A 21,893-nucleotide genomic window follows, 5' to 3' on the forward strand; every position below is an offset into this window, starting at 1 on the left:
GGGGCGCTGCAGGGAGAAAGACGCCGTGAGCGCTCCGGGGAGGAGCGGGGACCCGGAGCGCTAGGCGTAACACATTCTTATAATATGTCAACAAAAGTTAGATTTTATTTCCATCATTTACACTTTAAAAATAACAGAAAACAAAAAAATGGTGTCTGCAAAATTTTGGGCACCCTGCAGAGTTAATATCGTGTAGTATCACAGCTTGTAAACGCTTTTTGTAGCCTGCCAAGAGTCTTTCAATTCTTGTTTGAGGTATCTTTGCCCATTCTTCCTTACAAAAGTCTTCCAGTTCTTTAAGATTTCTGGGCTGTCTGTCACGCACTGCTCTTTTAAGGTCCAATAATAGATTTTCAATACTGGTGAGGTCAGGAGATTGTGAAGGCCATGGCAAAACCTTCAGTTTACACCTCTTGATGTAATCCCCCATTGATTTCGAGGTGTGTTTAGGATCATTATCCATTTGTAGAAGCCATCCTCTCTTTAACTTCAGCTTTTTCACAGATGGCATCAAGTTATCATCCAAAATTTGCTGAAATTCTATTGAATCCATTTTTCCTTCTACTCGTGAAATGTTCCATGTGCCACTGGCTGCAATACAACCCCAAAGCATGATTGATCCACCTCCCATGCTTAACAGTTGGACAGAGGTTCTTTTCATTAAATTCTGTTCCCTTCTTCTCCAAATGTACCTTTGCTCATTCCGGACAAAAAGTTCAGTTTTAACCTCATCGGTCCACAGAACTTGTTTCCAAAATGCATCAGGCTTGTCTATATGTTCATTTGCAAAGTTCAAACGCTGATTTTTGTGGTGAGGACGTAGAAGAGGTTTTCTTCTGATGACTCTTCCATGAAGATCATATTTGTACAAGTATCTCTTTATAGTGGAATAGTGTACAACAACTTCGGTGTCTGCCAGATCTTTCTGGAGGGATTGTGCAGTCAAACGTGGGTTTTGAATTGTTTTTCTCACAATCCTGCGAGCTGTTCTGTCTGATATTTTTTTTGGTCTTCCAGATCTTGCTTTAACTTCCACTGTTCCTGATGACTGCCATTTCTTAATTACATTCCGAACAGAGGATATTGACATCTGAAAATGTTTTGCTATCTTCTTATAGCCCTCTCCAGCTTTGTGAGCGTCAACTTTTTTCAGTTTCAGATTTCTAGACAACCGCTTAGAAGAACCCATGGTGCTGATTGTTGGGGCAAGGTAAGATGAGTCTGGGCATTTAAAACCTTTGAGATTGACATCACCTGGTCTTCCCAGATGATGATTGAGAACAATCCATGACACTGGCAGGTCTCAGCTTTGTAACGGGGGCAGTGCTAGCTATAAATTCAGCAGGGTTCCCAAACTTTTGCAGACGCCATTTTTTTGTTTTCTGTTATTTTGAAAGTGTAAATGACTGAAATAAAATCTAACTTTTGTTGACCTATTATAAGAATGTCTAATCTGTAATTTGATGCCTTTTGGAGATTTTTCCATCTTTCCTTGGCTTCTTTATGCACATTAATACAAATTTTTACCTGGGGTGCCAAAACTTTTGATCCCCACTGTATATTTGTTCATTTTATCCCCCTAGCACTGTCTATTGGGATCAGTAGCTCTGTACCTGGAACGGAGCTGACAGATTCCCTTCAAGGCTAGGGTTACACTGTAGCACAACAAACTGTAGCTATCGGGCTACAGCTGCAACCAAAGCAATACAATAAGATGTATGCAGTCATGTGGACTGCAACTGGCACTCAATAGCAAAAATCTATTTCTAGTTGCAATGTAGCCCTTGTCTAAAGGAGTTGCCCCGGAAAAGACACAGAAAAGGTGATAAATGCATGATCAATAATCTACTGGGACACCTTCTGACCACTAGAACAGGAGCTAAAATTCCCCTGCTCCTATTCACTTCCTAGATGTAGTAGAGTCTGAAGGAAGCATCAGTAAAGCTACTGTACAGTTGCTACAATCTATGGGTCTGATAAAAAAAAAAAACATAGCACATCACAAATCTGACCACAATACAATTATGAATTTATCATCTATTCTTGTCCAGAGGTGATAAGTATTTTTTTTGTAAAATGCCTTTTATGAGCAACATATGCTGCTGCATAAACAAATACCAAAATTCTAAAGTCAGTTATCAGTCCTCCAAAAATATTGCTCATATATTGTATAATAAAGTTCTTACCTTGTCACTTAATGTTGGGTCATTTAAGGAGTACAACTTATTTGTAATATCTTTACCAACCAAATATTTAAATATTTCATACAAGAAAGGTTCAGACTCCAGAAAATATGTTAGCCTTTCCCGAGACCAGCACAGAAACACACAGTTATCATCTGCTGTTATTGTAACCTAAGAATCCAAAAGAGCAAGAAAAGTGGTTAAAGAAAAGTGTTCTCTTTATTCAAGGTTTTGACTTAAAGAGCAACTGTCACCATGAATGAAGCTACACACACAGTGCTCTAGGGCTTCACAGGCCTATTCTAGGCATACCATTATAAATAAATTAGGCTGCTTTATACTTACAAGAAACAGCTTTATATTTCCCCAGGGAGTCAGGTCAAAGGTCGTAGAGGTGGATCCTGGGGTCCACTATGCTCCAGAGCACAACGCCTCTCTCTGCTTACGTCGTGCAGTTGATTGGCAGATGGCTTGCACGCAGCAGAGTTACACAGGGTCGCCACAGGCAGATGAGCCATGTGTATCAAACAAGTGTGTGCTGTAGCTAGAGAGAGGCGGTGCAGCCCCGGAGCAGAGAAGCCCCTGGACTTTGCCTCTCCGACTGTTTGCCTGACTCCCAGAAGAATTATAAGGGTAAGGTCACACGTAATGGATCTGCAGCTTAACCCCTTAGGGACTCAGCCCACTTTCACCTGAAGGACTCAGCCCATTTTTGCAATTCTGACCACTCTCACTTAAAGCATTAATAACTCTGAGATGCTTTTACCTTTTATTCTGATTCCGAGACTGTTTTTTCGTGACATATTCTACTTTAACATACTGGTAAATTTTTGTCGTTACTTGCACCCTTTCTTGGTGAAAAATCGCCAAATTTGATGAAAATTTAGAAAATGTTCCATTTTTCTAACTTAGAAACCTTCTGCTTGTAAGGAAAATGGACATTCCAAATAAATGATATATTGATTCACAAATACAATATGTCTACTTTATGTTGGCATCATAAAGTTGACATATTTTTACTTTTTGAAGACATTAGGGGGCTTCAAAATATAGCATCCATTTTCTAAATGTTCACGAAAAATTCTAAATCTGAATTTTTCAGGGACCAGTTAAGTTTGAAGTGGATTTGAAGGGCTTTTCTGTGAGAAATACCCCATCAATGACCCCATTATAGAAACTGCACCCCTCAAAGCATTCAAAATGACATTCAGAAAGTTTGTTCACAGGAATAGCAGCAAAATGAAGGAGAAAATTCAAAATCTTCATTTTTTACACTCGCATGTCCTTGTAGAGCCATTTTTATTTTTTACAAGGGGTGAAAGGAGAGAAATCCCCCCAAAATTTGTAATCCAATTTTTCTCGAGTAAGGAAATACCTCATATGTGAATGTAAAGTGCTCTGTGGGTGCATTAGAGGGCTCAGAAGGGAAGGAGCGATAATGGGATTTTGGAGAGTGAATTTTGCTGAAATGGTTTTTGGGGGGCATGTCACATTTAGGAAGCCCCTATGGTACTAGAACAGCAAAAACAAAAACCACATGGCACATTATTTTGGAAACTACACCCCTCAAGGAACGTAACAAGGGGTACAGCGAGCCTTAACACCCCACAGGTGTTTGACGACTTTTTTGTTAAAGTCAGATGTGTAAATTAATTTATTTATTTCACTAAAATGCTGGTTTTTCCCTATATTTTACATTTTTACAAGGGGTAATAGGAAAACATGCCCCCAAAATGTGTAACCCCATTTCTTCCGAGTATGGAAATACCCCATGTGTGGATGTAAAGTGCACTGTGGGCGAACTACAATGCTCAAGAGAAGAAGCGCCATTGAGCTTTTGGATAGAGAATTTGTTTGGAATGGAAGTTGGGGGCCATGTGTGTTTACAAAACCCCCCGTGGTGCCAGATCAGTGGACCCCCCACATGTGACCCCATTTTGGAAACTACACCCCTCAAAGAAATTAATAAGGAGTGCAGTGAGCATTTACACCCCACTGGTGTTTGACAGATCTTTGGAACAGTGGGCTGTGGAAATGTAAAATAAAATTTTTCATTTTCACGGACCACTGTTCCAAAAATCTGTCAGATACCTGTGGTGTGTAAATGCTCACTGTACCCCTTATTATGTTCCGTGAGGGGTGTAGTTTCCAAAATGGGGTCACATGTGGGGGTCCATTGTTTTGGCACCATAGGGGCTTTGTAAACACACATGGCCTTCAATTCTGGACAAATTTTCTCTTCCGCAGAGCACTTTACATCCACATATGGGGTATGTTCTTACTAATGGGGCCTCACATTTTGGGGGGCTTTTTCCCCTATTTTCCCTTGTGAAAATGAAAAAGTTAGGGTAACGCCAGCATTTTAGTGAAAAAATTTTTTTTTCTTCATTTTCCTATCCCACTTTGATAATTTTCATTAAACACCAGTGGGGTGTTAAGGCTCACTATACCCCTTGTTACGTTCCGTGAGGGGATGTCACATGTGGGTATTTATTTTTTTGCGTTTATGTCAGAACTGCTGTAAAATCAGCCACCCCTGTGCAAATCACAAATTTAGGCCTCAAATTTACATAGTGCGCTCTCACTCCTGAGCCTTGTTGTGCGCCCGCAGAGAATTTTATACCCACATATGGGGTATTTCCGTACTCAGGAGAAATTGCGTTACAGATTTTGGGGGGCTTTTTTTTCTTTTACCTCTTGTGAAAATGTTAAGTATGGGGCAACACCAGCATGTTAGTGTAAACATTTTTTTTTTTTTACAATAACATGTAAGTGTAGACCCCAACTTTACCTTTTCATAAAAGGAGAAAAAGAACCCCAAAATGTGTTACGCAATTTCTCCTCAGTACAGAAATACCCCATATGTGGCACTAGATTGATGCCTTGAAATACGATAGTGAGAGAGCGCCATGTGCATTTGAGGCCTACATTAGGGATTTGCATAGGGACGGACCCGGATGCAAGAATTACACTTGGTTCCGATACCAAAATTACCCTTTGGCAGTGTTTCCCAAACAGGGTGCCTCCAGCTGTTGCAAAACTCCCAGGATGCCTGGACAGTCAATGGCTGTCCGGCAATACTGGGAGTTGTTGGTTTGCAACAGCTGGAGGCTCCGTTTTAGAAACAGTGTCGTACCAGACGTTTTTTTATTTTTATTGGGGGGTAACTGTGTAGGGGTATGTAGTGTTTTACTCTTTATTTTGTGTAGTGTAGTGTAGTGTTTTTAGGGTATATTCACACAGGCAGAGGTTTACAGCAAGTTTCCCGCTGGGAATTTGAGCTGCAACGGAAAATTTTCTGCGAGAAACTCACTGTAAACCCTGCCTGTGTGAATGTACCCTGTACATTCGCATGAAGGGGGGCAATCCTCCAGCTGTTGCAAAACTACAACTCCCAGCATGCCCTTTGGCTGTCGTGCATGCTGGAAGTTGTAGTTATGCAACAGCTGGAGGCACACTGGTTGCAAAACACTAAGAGTTTGTTACTTAACTCAGTGTTTCGCAACCAGTGTGCCTCCAGCTGTTGCAAAACTACAACTCCCAGCATGTACGGTCTATCAGTGCATGCTGAGAGTTGTAGTTTGCAACAGCTGGAGGCACACTGGTTGTGAAACACTGAGTTAGGTAACAAAGTTAGGTAACTTCAGCTGTTGCAAAACTACAACTCTCAGCATGCACTTACAGGCGAAGGGCATGCTGGGACTTTTAGTTATACAACAGCTGGAGGCACACTACTGCAACTCCCAGCATGCCCTTTGGCTGTCCGTTCATGCTGGGAGTTGTAGTTATGCAACAGCTGGAGGCACAACTACAACCCCCAGCATGTACAAACTACCAAAGGGCATGCTGGCAGTTGTAGTTGTGCCTTCTGCTGTTGCATAACAACAACTCCCAGCATGTTTTTGTGTGCATGCTGGGAGTTGTTGCTTAGCAACAGGAGGAGGCCAGCCTTAACTCCTGCTGCTGTGCAGTGAAGATCAGCCTGCCGTCGGCGCTTCCGCTGCCCGATCCCGCCGCCGATGCAGGGGATCCGGGGCCCCAGCCTCAGTTGAGGGCTCCCGGCACCCGCTTCTCGCCCTCTGGAACAGGAGTGGAGTGGGTGCCGTTAGGGATAACCCCACAGCATGCGTCCTGATTCGTCGGCACCAGTGCCTCCTCACTCCTGCTGCTAAAGGATGATAGGAGCCATCTCGGATGGCACCTATCATCCTTTTTTCCAGGCCACCGGGACCCAATTGACACAGAAACCCCCCCCAGGCGTTGTCACGGTATGCCTGCTGAATGATTTCAGCAGGCATCCCAGTCTGGTCCCCGGCCGGTGAGCAGCAGGGATCGGAAATACTCAGGGCATACAGGTACGCCCTGAGTCCTTAAGGATTGGGGATGCAGGGCGTATGCAAACGCCCTGCGTCCCCAAGAGGTTAAAATCCACCGATGACCCAACCCTATAGTGTGCCTTCAGCTTCTTTCCCCGTGTCCTACTTGCCACAGCAATCCACGGCTACAAGCAGCCACACAGGGACCTGTGAACCGCCACACGCAGTGTATTTACAGTCATCGCGGAGCAGCCGCGATGTCTGAGTACAATGCGCATGGCGACTTGCATGTCCCTGTGGACATGCCGCTGGAGGCCCATTATAGGATTGGGTCATCAGCGGATCTACAGCGTAAAATACGTAGCAGATCAGTTACGTGTGACCCTATCCTAAAGCTGTAAAGTATAAAGCAGCCTCATTTATTTAAAAAAGTATGCCTAAAATTAGCTTGAGAAGCCCTAGTGCACTGTGTGCAGCTTCAAAAGCATTTTCTTGGTGACAGTTGTGCTTTAAGTAATTCTCTTAATCTTTCTAGTCTAGGTTTTCTACCTTTTGTTCCCTCTTTTGATCCACTGAGCCCTACTTATATTTGTAATACATACAGAATAAATTTTGTAACAACTTAATGCATCATTATATAACACATTTTAAATGCTACATCATTTTGCCTGTGCTTGCACCTGTGTAAGAGACTAAATTATCTGCCAAATATATGCATATTTCTTCTTCCTTTAATTTGTAAGCAGAATTTCAAAAGATGCTAATATTTTGTGTCTTATCAAACAGACTTTCTTTGTTAAAAAATCACTTAACTGTAAAAGTAAAACAAAAAGTCACAGTGCCCAGCTTAAAATTTTAGACAGTCAAAGTCCCTATGGCGAACATTTACCTGTTTTAAGTGGGTACAGGACCTGTTGATAAATCTGCCATACTGGTCTCTGTATAGTAACTGTAGATTATACATTTACGACAATAGACAAACTGACTGACAAAACGTCTTGGTTTACATGTGTACCTGAAATTTTTCCCCCCTGTCCATCTCTGTTGATCTGAATTCAGGAGAATCAATATAAGCATTAGGATATATGTTATGTAGAAAATGCCCTCTATAGGAAACCTTCATCCTGATATTGTTTGAAAAAAAGAAAAGAAAAAGAATTTCATGTTAGTTCAGAATTTCTGATTTGTTATTTACTTAGTAGCAAGATATTGAAACTTAAAGGCGTATGCCAGGATTTTTTTTTATTTGACTATGCTACAGGGGCTGTAAAGTTAGTGTAGTTCATAATATAGTGTCTGTACCTCTGTGTGACGGTTTTCTCACAATTCTGTGATTTTCATTCCAATATTTATTTTTATCAGCATACAAAATGACTGTGGTTTCAGATTTTTCCCAGCTTGCAATGTGGCCGAGATCTTACCAACTAGTCAGCTGATGACAGGGAGCCTGTCTGCTTCAGTGGGTGGAGCAATCGCTTGGTGGGAGAGGGATCAAGCTGCAACTAATGCAACAGCTGTGGGCACCCTGATTGAAAACCATAGGTCTTTTGAATGGATGCAGCTCATTTATGTTTCAATGGGTGGGGTGGCTGATGTGTGGGAGGGAGGAAAATGGAATTGTGGGATTTGTAGTCAAAAAAAGAAAAGTCAAACAGGAAATACTAGTTCACAAAAAGCTAGCCACAGTGTTCTGGTTATCTCATGACAAGCGCAGATCCTTCCTAAGCATGTCAATTACTGTCTGCCAGGTACATACTAAAATCCCCTTATGGTGGATAACCCCTATAACTTTTACTAGACTTTAGTTAAAGTCTTAATCCATACGTGCAGAGATCCCTAATCTCAGCCTTAAAGGGAAACTAACAGCCAGTTTCACCCGCACTAAATCCAGTACACAGGGTTATAGTGCAGGTGAACCGAATTACAACGATGAATCACTTGCCTGGATCAGGGGATACCCACTGTATTAGCAGTTGTATGTCAGGTCCCACCTCCACTGCGCAAAGCTATCTCAGGAACTGGATGGTTGTAATCTGGCTCACCTGCAGTATAACCCTGTGTATTTGGTTTAGTGCAGGTAAACTGGCTGTCATCCAGGCCTTCTCATCCATCATCAGTGTTGGAACTTACCAATGCTATTCTGAATGAATGAGTACAAGATCCCAGACAGACATTTTATCTGTCATAGACCACCAAGGATGGAGTCATTAACCCCTTCCCTGCCCTAGACATGCTGAAAAATAACCATTTCTCTGCCCTAGAGAACAACCAAGGGGACCTTCCCCAAGGCCTCAGGAGAGCACTAAGCATAAAATGGACCTAATTGAGGAGGATGAGGTAAAGAGGCCGGCTAGAGTACCCGACCCATGGCAGAGCGAGCAAAAAACAAGGGCCTCCAATCCACCAAACACTACTGCTAATGTAAAAAACTAACAAACATTAAGAAAAGGAAGAGTACAGAAATCAATCTTTTAATGATACTTGGACCTTTTGATTGTAAAAGCTTCATCTGAAAAGACACAAGTTCTCTCAGTTGCTGACAAGCTGGCCCCTCCTAAATTCCACCTTCTATAGCTTGAGTGGTGTTACTAATGCGTTGTATCTCCAGTGCAGGGACATCACTCAAGATGTAATGGGCAGAACTTAGGACAGGACTCTCAGTGAGGAGCACGTGTTGTCTACCAGTATACGGGACGCACACCATTATTTTATATGGGAGCGCCAATGATTCCCAAGTACAGTACTCAGGTCTTTTCGGCGCTCCCAGCCGTTGTAACCTCAGCAATCATCAACATGTCCCCTATACTGTGGATTGGGGATAAGTACATTTTTGCTGAAGTTCTCCTTTATATATGTCTTCTACAAATAGGAAGAGCACTGTTTTTCTGAACCTTTCTTATGTTCCCATGCAAAATTTTGCATTTTGTATATGCGGAGCGCCGATATCACTGATCAGTGCTATGCAATAGCAACTTAACGATTGCTCGTAATAGTTCTCTTTGGGAACTTAAGGCGTTACGGTCATTAAAAACCAACTTTTGACATGTCCAGGGAGTTATTAAGTAGTGAAGCAGACGGCATTGCGCTCTTATCTCCAGAAGGCCAAAAGATCCATTAATTTCTCTGCATAGACTTAAAAATGAAATGAATGAAAAAGAGAGGCTTGTGGGTAGTGAATGGACACCAGCTGAACAGATCATATTGATATGATTCTTAAAACTTTTTAATAGTCCTTTAAAGGGGTACTCTGGTTTAGATAATGTAGCCCCTATCCAAAGGATAGGTAATAAGTATAGGTAATAATAAGTAATAGGTAATAAGTGTCTTATCCCAGGGGGTCCACCCCGCAATCTCGTGAACAGCGCTCAGGCTCACCTAGTATACGGAGCGGCGGTTGACATGCCCACTTTCATGCATCTCTGGCTGTCCTTTTATAGATGCATGGTGTTGACCCCTGCTCCATGAATGAGGAGAGCTGGAGCGCGATGCAGGAAATTATGGTGGGTCCAACTGCTGGGACCCCCTGTGATCAGACACTTATTCCCTACCCTTTGGATAGGGGATATATTTTCCTTAACCAGAATACCCCTTTAAAGGGGGTGTATTTTGACAGTGCACTTTGCATTTGTATAAAGATTACAAAGATTAAGACACTCGTGCAAGCTCAAAAGATTATGGCTGCACCTCTCCACATCCCTCTGATGTGGATCAGTGTAACCACATTTGGCTTGATCTCCCAGTTATGCTCATTCCAAAACAAATATTATAGTTTCATTTTAAAGAAGAAAAAAAAGGCGAACATGGCACAGAATTGTACATGAGATAGCAGAGTCACGGGGAAGGTTTATCAAAACCTGTGTGGAGAAAAAGTTGACAGTTGCCCATAGTAACCAATCAGATCGCTTCTTTCATTTTTGAGAGGCCTTTTTAAAAATGGAAGAAGAAATCTGATTGGTTGCTTAGGGCAACTGGTCAACTTTTCCTCTGCACAGGTTTTGATAAATCTCCACCACTGGGAGAAATTTATCACTGCCTTCCTGCGATTTTGGTGGCTGAAATTTGGTGTAAAATTTTTGCGCAATTTCAAAATATACAACTTTTGGCAAAGGTGACAGTGAAATTCAATGCTTCATTCTTGACTATGCAGTGGACAAGATTTATAAACTGCATCTTTAAAAAAAATGCAAAATGTATCAAAGTCTTGCGCTTTTTTGATAAATTTGGTGCACAGAAGCCAAAAACACAGCAAAAAAGAGAAAAAAAGGCTGTGAAGTGGCTGCACACAGACACATATTGATAAATCTCCCCATGTCTGCTAATGCAGCTTATGCTCATTCAATTAAATAGGACTGAGCTGCAGTAACAGCCACAACCAAAATTTACAATGCTCTCAGTCATCAAAAGGCCATCAATATAATAGTCCTGAAAAACCTCTAAAGATTTCAGGCAACAAAATAAAGTTTATTCATATAAATCACTTACTTCCCTCTCAGAAGTATACTAAGGCGGTCATCAACAGAAGTCTTGTCTTCTACTGCATATGTCTGTCCCTTATGTAAAGTCTGTATACTACAAAATTGTCCTGTAAGTCTCTTAAATAGTCCAGGTGGCACATGAAGAGGTTCGAACATTTTATGATAGATACCTTTTAGTTCCTTTTCTATTTTGACCTACAATGAAAGAAAACATATTTCCAAAAAGTAAATGAAGAATGCAGACAAGCCAGTGTTACATAGGAAACATACAGGGAACTTACAAGTGCAACATACAGATGCCAATCACATGCCTATTTAAAATTGAGGGATTAAGTGAAAAAATATAATTATACTGTATAGTGAAGAGGTATAGTACCACCTGGTGTTCAAAGTGTATAGCTATATGCATGCCCACCTGATGGGCCGTGTGGCACAGACATGCTCTGTCATTGTTCCTACATCACTAGAAAATGATCCTTTGTTCTCTGCAGAGCAGCTTTATGAAATAGCTTTTTGCTTAGTTTGTCATGGAAGGATCGGGCCTCTGAAGCAATGAGACAACATAAAAGTCCCTTTAAAGGGGTATGCCACTGTCCCAGCGTCCGAACATTTTGTTCCAATTGCTGGGTGCGGGCTGCGGGGGTTGTGACGTCACGGCCATGCCCCCTCAATGCAAGTCTATGACAATGACAGTTGCCACGCCCCCTCCCATAGACTTGCATTGAGGGGGCGTGGCTGTGACATAACGACCCCGGCACCCAGCAATCGGAAAAAAATATTACAGAGGCTGGGGCAGTGGAGTACCCCTTTAAGCTTGCTAGGATTGTAAAGTTTGATGAGAAAGTAGGAAAGGACTATGTTGTCAGCTGCCAGTGGGAAAAGAAGACTGATGCTATCCAGCGCCTGCCCCCAGGGACACAGAATGGCAGCAGCACTAAGGGGGACACATGCAGGCAAAGGATGATGAAAATTGTATTAGTCAGTCTCGAAGCACTGCAAATTACTTTCAACAGCTATTAACAGCTTTACAAAACTTTTATTATCAAAATTATTTATTGAAAAATCCCTTTAAACACATCTTTAAAGTAATGCACGCACACATTTAAATTTTGTTTGCTATGCACCGCTGGGATCTTTTCTAATTCTATTTTGACATGAGAGGTTGACAGCAAGGACAATGAAGTGAAACTGCATGTTACTTGCCTCTATTTAATGTATTTTTAGTATTAAATATTTATGTAATCTGCTGCATTGTACAGAAAAATAAATCTCACAGTAATAAGGACACTAGATAGTAAAAAATGTCCAGTATCAAAAGAAATAATATTGTTTTAACAATACCGAACATTATTAACATTTACTCCTAGACTATAGACATGTACAGTGGGGCAAAAAAGTATTTAATCAGCCACCAATTGTGCAAGTTCTCACACTTAAAAAGATGAGAGGCCTGTAATTTTCATCATAGGTATACCTCAACTATGAGACATAATGAGAAAAAAAAACATAAAATCACATTTTCTGATTTTTAAAGAATTTATTTGCAAATTATGGTGGAAAATAAGTATTTGGTCAATAACAAAAGTTCATCTCAATACTTTGTCATATACCCTTTGTTGGCAGACTATGGTTGTAGTACAGAGGCTGAGGTATTGACCGCACTGGGTCTCACTTCTGAGACCAGATGCGATTAGAAGTTATTAAACAGGGGAGCGGGCGGCATGGTCCACTCCCCTGCGATGTACAATGTATTTTACTTTCATTTTTAAAGTCCCTGCAGGGAGCCCTGAATGGTCGGTACTGAGGTACTGTCTGGCCCCCGCAGCGCTTCTATATATCTTGCATATATGTCTTGCCCCCCCACAGCACATGTATATAAGTATTGTCCCCCCACAGCGCTATCATAAGCCCCCGGCAGTGCTATGAATGAAAAGTATTCTATTAGCAGCGCATCGGGCCGGGAAGCCGCCCGGCCCGATGCGCTGCTGAGAGAGTACTTATTTTTCATAGTGCTGTGGCAGCATATGTACATAGAAGCATTGTGGGGGCCAGATAACGTTATATGTCTGCCCCCCACAGCGCTTCTATAATTATATGCCTCCGCAGCGCTATGAATGAAAAATATTCTAACAGCAGCGCATCTGGCCAGGAAGCATTCCAGCCTGATGCGCTGCTGATAGAATACTTTTCATTCACAGCGCTGCAAAGGCATATTATAGAAGCGCTGTGGGGGCCAGACATATTGATATATGTCTGACCCCACAGCACATCTATATACAGCTGTGACAGTGCTAGATGATGAGAAGATGCCTGGGCAGCAGGCAGGGGGGGAATCCTACATATACACATGGGGGCAACAAAATGAATATACTTAAGGGGACGCACTGAAGTTTACTTTCATTTTTAAATTCCCCGCTGGGAGCCCAGAATAGCCGGTATTGAGGAGCCATTCAGGGCTCCTGGCGGGGTATTTAAAAATGAAAGTAAAATACATTGTACATCGCAGGGAGCACAGCATGCTGCCAGCTCCCCTGTTTAATAACTTCTAATCGCATCGGGTCTCATAAGTGAGACCCTGTGCGATCAATCCCTCAGCCACTGTACTACAACCCCCATCATGGAACAGAGTCAGTTCCATGATGGGGGTAGTAGTACAATCACTAATGTAGCCTCCCTAGCCACCGGCAAACTCCCGCAACCAGGGAACTACTACTCCCATCATGGAAACAAGTCTGTTCTATGATGGGAGTAGAAGTAGTCCCGGCTGTGGGAGTCTGTAGGCAGAGGTGTTAAAACGGCAGAACATGAGGGATGTTATAACGGGTCTTAACGGATGAATATGCCCGTTATTTTGACAGACGTTATTCAGCCGTCAGCACCTGTTATTTCATCCGTTATTATGCATCCGTTTTTACACAGAAAATGGATGTTTACTAATGGATGAATACACATAGTGTGAAATTAACCTTAGTGCCGACACTCCCACCAATCAGCAGAATAAGCGAGGAGGAGCACAGTGGTGTGCTTTACTCTCTGACTCGTAGTGATCTCTATCCTCTAGCCCCATTTTACGTCTATGGGGCTGTCAGGAGAATCTGGACAGAGAGCGCTGCCAACCAGGGAGTAAAAGTAGACTACTGTGCGTTTCTCCCAGCTTGTTCTGATTGGTGGGGGTCCCAGCACTGAAACCGTGACCTATCAAAACTTTTGACAGTTTTAAGTTTTGACTTTTTTTTTTTCCAAATAGGAACATTTACTTAAATTGATAAATGCATTTGCATAATACTTACAGGTCTTTTCTTATATACCAGGTAAATAAAATGCATAAAATTAATAACCAGAAAAGCAGCATTCCATATCATTATATCCAAAGCACATCGGAAAAGACTTGCCCAGATGATGAAGAAGGAACAACCTATAGAAAATAAAAACAGTGTATTTACATTCCATCACATTAAGAATATAATTAAAAGTAAAAGGAACACATGTAATTCCCAATGCATTGTTGCTTTATCCAGAGTGTGCATGTACAATGTACAAGGAGAGGGCAATTGTTAGATCATGTGCAATTAGGATGTACAGTAAGGAGGGGCAACACATGCACAGACTATCCCCATTTCTGCTCTGTTCCACCTGCCTTACACACACGCACCTTTGGTGTACTTTGTTTGGTTCTTGTATATAAGCCAACCAGGTACTAAATAAAATCTCCAAATGTGCACATTCTAAAGCAAATGTAGCAATGCTGAAATTTTTGGGCATTGTGATATAACAATATAACAGATAGCAGATCTATAGAATCAAAACATCTACAGTATTGTCTATGCCAGTGATTCCCAATCGGGGTGCCCCGGCAAACTGGCCGGGGTGCCGTGGGATTTCACCGTGAATTTTTCATTTATTTATTTTTTAAATTTCCCGCCCCTACCTGCGCGCCTATGACTCACCGTGCCGCAAGGGGGAAGGGAAGCCTGCATGCGCACTGCACACACAGCGTCCCCCTAGTGTCACAGTGAGCCAAAAATGGTGCCCTGCTACAACTATAAGATGCTGTGTAACTGCAAGCTGCGCCAGATTCCCATGCCGTGAAATTGCAAGCTGCGCCAGATTCACGTGCTGGCTTGCTTAAGGTACTGTCCCCTTTCTATCCCTCTGTTACCCCTTCTCAACCCTGTCCAAACCCCAGCCCCCTGCCCCCCGTCACCCATGTCCACCCTCCTGTCATACATGTCCGCCTTGGCCACCTCCCTGTCCATCCCTGTCACCCATGTCCACCCTCTACACCCCTCTGTCACCCATGTACACTTCCGTCTCCCATGTACACTCCTCTACACCCCTCTGCCACCCATGTACACTCTTCTACACCCCTCTGTCACCCATGTACACCCTTCTGTCACCCATGTACACTCCTATTACCCATGTACACTCCTCTACACCCCTCTGCCACCCATTTACACCAATCTATCACCCATGTAAACTCCTCTACACCCCTCTGTCACCCATGTACACTCCTCTACACTCCTGTCACCCATGTACACTCCTCTACACTCCTGTCACCCATGTACACTCCTATTACCCATGTACACTCCTCTACACCCCTCTATTACCAATGTACACACCTCTACACCCCTCTGTCACCCATGTACACTCCTGTCACCCATGTACACTCCTCTACACCCCTCAGTCACCCATGTACACCCATCTGTCACCAATGTACACCCCTCTGCCACCCATGTACACCCATCTATCACCCATGTAAACTTCTCTACACCCGTCACCAATGTACACTCCTGTCACCCATGTACACTCCTCTACACCCCTCTGCCACCCATGTACACCAATCTATCACCCATGTACACTCCTCTACACCCCTCTGTCACCCATGTACACTCCTCTACACTCCTGTCACCCATGCACACTCCCCTACACCCCCTGTCACCCATGTACACTCCTCTACACCCCGCTATCACCCATATACACTCCTCTACACCCGTCACCCATGTACACCCGTCTGTCACCCATGTACACTCCTCTACACCCATGTACACTCCTCTACACCCCTGTCACCCATGTACACTCCTCTACACCCTTCTGTCACCCATGTACACTCATCTACACCCCTCTTCCACCCATGTACACTCATCTACACCCCTCTTCCACCCATGTACACTCTTACCCACCCATCTGTCACCCATGTACAAGAAATTGTCATGATGGCCAGGCCAGATGGCGAAGAAAAGTGAACAATGCTGATTAGAGAAGACGCTATTTGTGAGTTGCTGTCTAAAGCAGCAGTGTAGAAGCACCCCCACCCTGAGGAACTTTTTTTTCTGCTCGTCAACTTTGGTCGGGGTGCCCCACAAAATAATTTTTTCGGAGGGGTGCCCCGAGCCGAAAAAGGTTGGGAAACACTGGTCTATGCTAAGTGTGGAAGCCAATTTATTAGAAATAGGGCACATGCCTTTACCCAACAAAGATTTTCCCCTGACCATGTTCCCTTTCTTGCATTCACAAATATTTCAGATCTACTCACACTACTATCTCACAGACTGAAATGCATTTCCTTGCGGAATCCACAGAAAGGATAGACAGGTCTTTCTTTCTGCAGATGCCGTAATGGGAATTTTCACTGCAGAAACACCTCTCATGGAAATTCTGCTGTGTAAACAGTGCAGCAGAATCCTATCGAAATCAATGGGACTCTGCTGCAGCGGAATGACTGTGCTGAATTCCGAACTGACATTCCGTCATATTTAACATTCCCTTACGTATATCTTCTGCAGAATTTCGTACGGACATGCTGCTGCAGCAGAGTCCTATTGATTTCAATGGAATTCTGCTGCACTGTTCACATGGCAGAATTTCCGCACCAGAAGTTTTTGCTGCAGAAATTCCAATTCCAGCGTTCGCAGAAAGAATAAACATGTTCTGCGGATTCCGCAAGGAAATGCACTGTCTATTAGATGGTTCATTTCTGAGTGGTCCTAGCGAACATATGATTGGTCAAATGTGCGGATAGTCTGCACATGTGTGAACCCGCCTTAATAGTAAGGATCGACCGATATTGATTTTTTAGAGCCAATACCGATAACCTGTGAACTTTCAGGCCAATAGCCGATAACTTATACCGATATTCCGTGCATTTACATTTTTGGCATTTTAAAGCAGGGCCCTTTACACTGAGGACAAGCAGGGCCCTGTACACTGAGGACAAGCAGGGCCCTGTACACTGAGGACAAGCAGGGCCCTGTACACTGAGGACAAGCAGGGCCCTGTACACTGAGGACAAGCAGGGCCCTGTACACTGAGGTCAAGCAGGGCCCTGTACACTGAGGTCAAGCAGGGCCCTGTACAAGAGAGAGCAGGGCCACGCCGGAGTTCAAAGCGCCTCTCCCAGGCAGCCACTGCGGTTCTCTTACAGGGCTGCCATGGCTGTGCGGGCGATGCAAAAAAGTAGCAAGCAGCACCGTTCCCCGGGCCTGGGTGTCGCGGGCAAGAAGCATTATCGGCAAGGTTAGATGCCGATACCGATAACAAAATCATGAATATCGGCCGATAATATCGGACATTCAGATAATTGGTCAATCCCTACTTAATAGCATATCTGCTAGAACTTCCCATAACTACATCTTATATATTTATATATATAATTTATTTCATACATAAATAAAATATATAGTACATTTTTATCACAGTGTTGTGTATCTTAACCCCAATGGAAAGCAAAACATTTTCACTAGGTGTTCTTCACTGGGGTGTGTGTGAAATTGCAGCCTATTTAGATACAAGTAAATAAAGCCAAGTTGTAATACCACACACACCATGCAGATAGGTGGGGTGCTGTTTTTAGAAGAATATAGTTCTATTTTACTATTCCTGGATAACTCCTTTAACCCCTTAACACAGCATGATGTGCTGTTAAGGCTGTAGGAACCAGCTTCACAGCGGCGGCCCTCGGCTACTGAAATCAGCTGTGGGCGGCAACTAATAGCTGGTATATTAAACCTATATATTGTAACGGTCAAAGCTGAAGGTGCCTCATGCCCATCTGAGGCTCTGCAATTGATAGAGCCTGTATGGAGAAGGCACTATCAATCGAGCACAGAGCACACAGATCAATGCAGTTCTATTTTATTTTTCTATTTCACCAATTTCCATTTTGGAGCATATGTTATGGAAAAATAAAGAAAGACGTAACAAAGTACAATTGGTCCCCTAAAAAACAAGCAAAGAAACGAAAGTGCATCAATGAAAATTGGCAAGATCCTTAAGGGGTTAAGCATGTATTTCCCTTTTTTCTGATTACTTAAGCAATGTTGATTTGCTTTCGTATGCAGATACAAAATATCTAGATGTCAACATTTTAGAAATCCGTAGCCAGATTATTGTCTGGGTTATAGGAAAATTAGCAATAATATCACTAGAAACTAGCAAGGAAAAGAGGAGCAGGACATTAAATGGAAATCCTGAAGTGGAATAATCTACTTGGAAGACACCTTGGGCACAATTTATATAGTATTTATTAAAAATGTAGTCCATTTCCAACTTCTCTAACTTATTTAATAGGAGTTTTGGCTTAAATGTACAGAAATATACCACACAGTGAAAAAACACATTCAGTACCAATAAATTGCTTTCATTTAAATAGGATGCATTACCAATCACACATAGCTTCCCAAATATCAACAAAAAATGTCACTTCTGAAGGGCCCTCTGATCTACGGCTTATAATTTTTACCAAGCCACAAATCTTGTGTCAAACCCTGGCATTTATTCCAGCCAATACAAGTCCTTGACCCATTTAGATTTTCTCTCCGCAATCCAAAAGTTTGGACAGCAAAGTCACTAAACACGAATCAAAGTGAATGACATTTAATTAAAAGGGAGAAAATTGTGAATTTAATAGAAAATGCATAAGGTCACTGCCAGAGAGCACAATATCATTTTCACCAGACATGCTTTAGGAACCTTTAATAATACATTCTTTATTAGAGCAATAATAAACAGCATTATCACAAAAAAAGATTCTGAAACAGCTTCATGTGCTTTATAAATAGAAATAAGTACACTGTAGTTCAGCGATTACTGGGTTCCTTGGTTTGCAACCAACTAGAAACAACAACTGCATGGACTTTACAAAACAAAGCAAATAAAATAAACATAAAAAATACACACTCCCCTTTCATCCACTATGTAATTTTGTGGGTTAAATAATGGGATAGTCTTTTTTTTTTGTTGGAGTCGTTATGGATGCAGGGATACCAGATAGGTATGTGTGTACATTTACAAACACACATACATATATATATATATATATATATATATATATATATATATATATATATATTACACATACACACATACAAAACTTTATATATACAGTCATTGCCGTAAATGTTGGCACCCCTGAAATTTTTCAAGAAAATGAAGTATTTCTCACAGAAAATGATTGCAGTAACACATGTGTTGCTATACACATGTTTATTCCCTTTGTGTGTATTGGAACTAAACCAAAAAGGGAGGAAAAAAAGGAAAATCGGACATAATGTCATACCAAACTCCAAAAATGGTCTGTACAAAATTATTGGCACCCTTTCAAAATTGTGGAAAAATAAGATTGTTTCAAGCATGTGATGCTCCTTTAAACTCACTTGGGGCAAGTAATAGGTGTGGGCAATATAAAAATCACACCTCAAAGCAGATAAAAAGGAAAGAAGTTCACTTAGTCTTTGCATTGTGTGTCTGTGTGTGCCACACTAAGCATGGACAACAAAAAGAGGAGAATAGAACTTTGTGAGGACTTGAGAAATAAAATTGTTGAAAAATATTAACAATCTCAAGGTTACAAGTCCATCTCCAGAGATCTAGACTTGCCTTTGTCCACAGAGTGCAACATTATTAAGAAGTTTGCAACCCATGGCACTGTAGCTAATCTCCCTGGGCGTGGATGGAAGAGAAAAAATTATCAAAAGGTGTCAACACAGGATAGTTCGGATGGTGGATAAGCAGCCCCAAACAAGTTCCAAAGATATTCAAGCTTTCCTGCAGGCTAAGGGAGCATCAGTGTCCGTGCGAACTATCCATAGACATTTAAATGAAATTAAACGCTATGGCAGGAGACCCAGGAGGACCCACTGCTGACACAGAGACATAAAAAAAGCAAGACTATATTTTACCAAAATGAACTTGAGTAAGCCAAAATCCTTCTGGGAAAACGTCTTGTGGACAGATGAGACCAAGATAGAGCTTTTTGGTAAAGCACATCATTCTACTGTTTACCGAAAATTGAATGAGGCCTACAAAGAAAAGAACACAGTACCTACAGTGAAATATGGTCGAGGTTCAATAATGTTTTGGGGTTGTTTTTCTGCCTCTGGCACTGGGTGCCTTGAATGTGTGCAAGGCATCAGGAAATCTGAGAATTACCAACGGATTTTGGGTTGCACTGTACAGGCCAGTGTCAAAAAGCCGGGTTTGTGTCCAAGATCTTGGGTCTTCCAGCAGGGCAATGACCCCAAACATATATCAAAAAGCACCCAGAAATGGATGGCAACAAAGTGCTGGAGAGTACTGACATGACCAGCAATGAGTCCAGATGTAAATCCTATTGAAAACCTGTGGAGAGATCTTAAAATTGCTGTTGTAAATGTTGTCCTTCCAATAAGAGAGACCTGGAGCAGCTTGCAAAGAAAGAGTGGTCCAACATTCCGGCTGAGAGGTGTAAGAAGCTTATTGATGATTATAGGAAGCGACTGATTTCAGTTATTTTTTCCAAAGGGTGTGCAACCAAATAATAAGCTATGGGTGCCAATAATTTTGTCCAGCCCATTTTTGTAGTTTGGTGTGGCATTATGTCCAATTTACTTTTTTCCCCTCCTTTTTTGGTTTAGTCCAACAGACACAAAGGGAATAAACATGTGTATAGCAAAACATGTGTTACTGCAATCCTTTTCTGTGAGAAATACTTCATTTTCTTTAAAAATTTCAGGGGTGCCATAACTGTATATATACTGTGGGGCAAAAAAGTATTTAGTCAGCCACCAATTGGCCAATTGGGCAAGTTCTATTCAATTGGGCCAGCTGGATGTGGATCCTCTGTGTCAGCGAGGGATTGGCGTGGACCGTGTCGGTGGACCGGTTCTAGGGTTGCAACTGGTTTTCACCAGAGCCCGCCGCAAAGTGGGATGGTCTTGCTGCGGCGGTAGCAACCAGGTCGTATCCACCGGCAATGGCTCAACCTCGCTGACTGCTGAGAAGGCGTGGGACAGAAGGACTAGGCAGAAGCAAGGTCAGACGTAGCAGAAGGTCGGGGCAGGCGGCAAGGTACGTAGTCAATAGTAATAGCAAGAGGTCAGGAACACAGTAATGGTAAACACAGTAGTAGCTTTCTCTAGGCACTAAGGCAACAAGATCCGGCAAGGAAGTGCAGGGGAAGTGAGGTTATATGGACAGGGGACAGGTGGAAGCTAATCAGACTGATTGGGCCAGGCACCAATCATTGGTACACTGGCCCTTTAAATCTTAGAGAGCTGGCGCGCGCATGCCCTAGAGAGCGGAGCCGCGCGCACCAGAACATGATAGCGGGGGACCGGGACGGGTAAGTGGCTTGGGATGCGATTCGCGAGCGGACGCGTCCCACTATGCGAATCGCATCCCCATCATGAATGTCCGTGCAGCGCTCCCGGTCAGCGGGTCCGACCGGGGCACTGCATAGAGGAGAACGCCGCGAGCGCTCCGGGGAGGAGCAGGGACCCGGAGCGCTCGGCCTAACAACTATGAGAGACATAATGAGAAAAAAAAATCCACATGGTCTGATTTTTAAAGAATTTATTTGCAAATGATGGTGGGAAATAAGTATTTGGTCACCTACAAACAAGCAAGATTTCTGGCTCTCAAAGACCTGTAACAACTTCTTTAAG

The 21,893-nt window shown here is 42.6% G+C and overlaps 1 protein-coding gene across 9 annotated transcripts in view; it reads right to left on the reverse strand.

The window, feature by feature from the left end:
* BVES (blood vessel epicardial substance) overlaps positions 1–21,893 on the reverse strand; it is a 170,196-nt gene that overhangs the window by 27,998 nt on the left and 120,305 nt on the right. For all 9 annotated transcript variants that reach the window (XM_056566209.1, XM_056566216.1, XM_056566218.1 and 6 more), the window contains 4 exons: positions 14,265–14,389; positions 10,982–11,169; positions 7,515–7,623; positions 2,187–2,354 (listed from right to left, as the gene is read on the reverse strand). In XM_056566209.1, the coding sequence (XP_056422184.1) occupies positions 2,187–2,354; positions 7,515–7,623; positions 10,982–11,169; positions 14,265–14,389 (590 nt within the window). The remainder of the gene's footprint in view (positions 1–2,186; positions 2,355–7,514; positions 7,624–10,981; positions 11,170–14,264; positions 14,390–21,893) is intronic.

Source organism: Hyla sarda, chromosome 3 (genome assembly GCF_029499605.1).
Source record: "Hyla sarda isolate aHylSar1 chromosome 3, aHylSar1.hap1, whole genome shotgun sequence".
In the NCBI taxonomy this organism is placed as follows: domain Eukaryota; kingdom Metazoa; phylum Chordata; class Amphibia; order Anura; family Hylidae; genus Hyla; species Hyla sarda.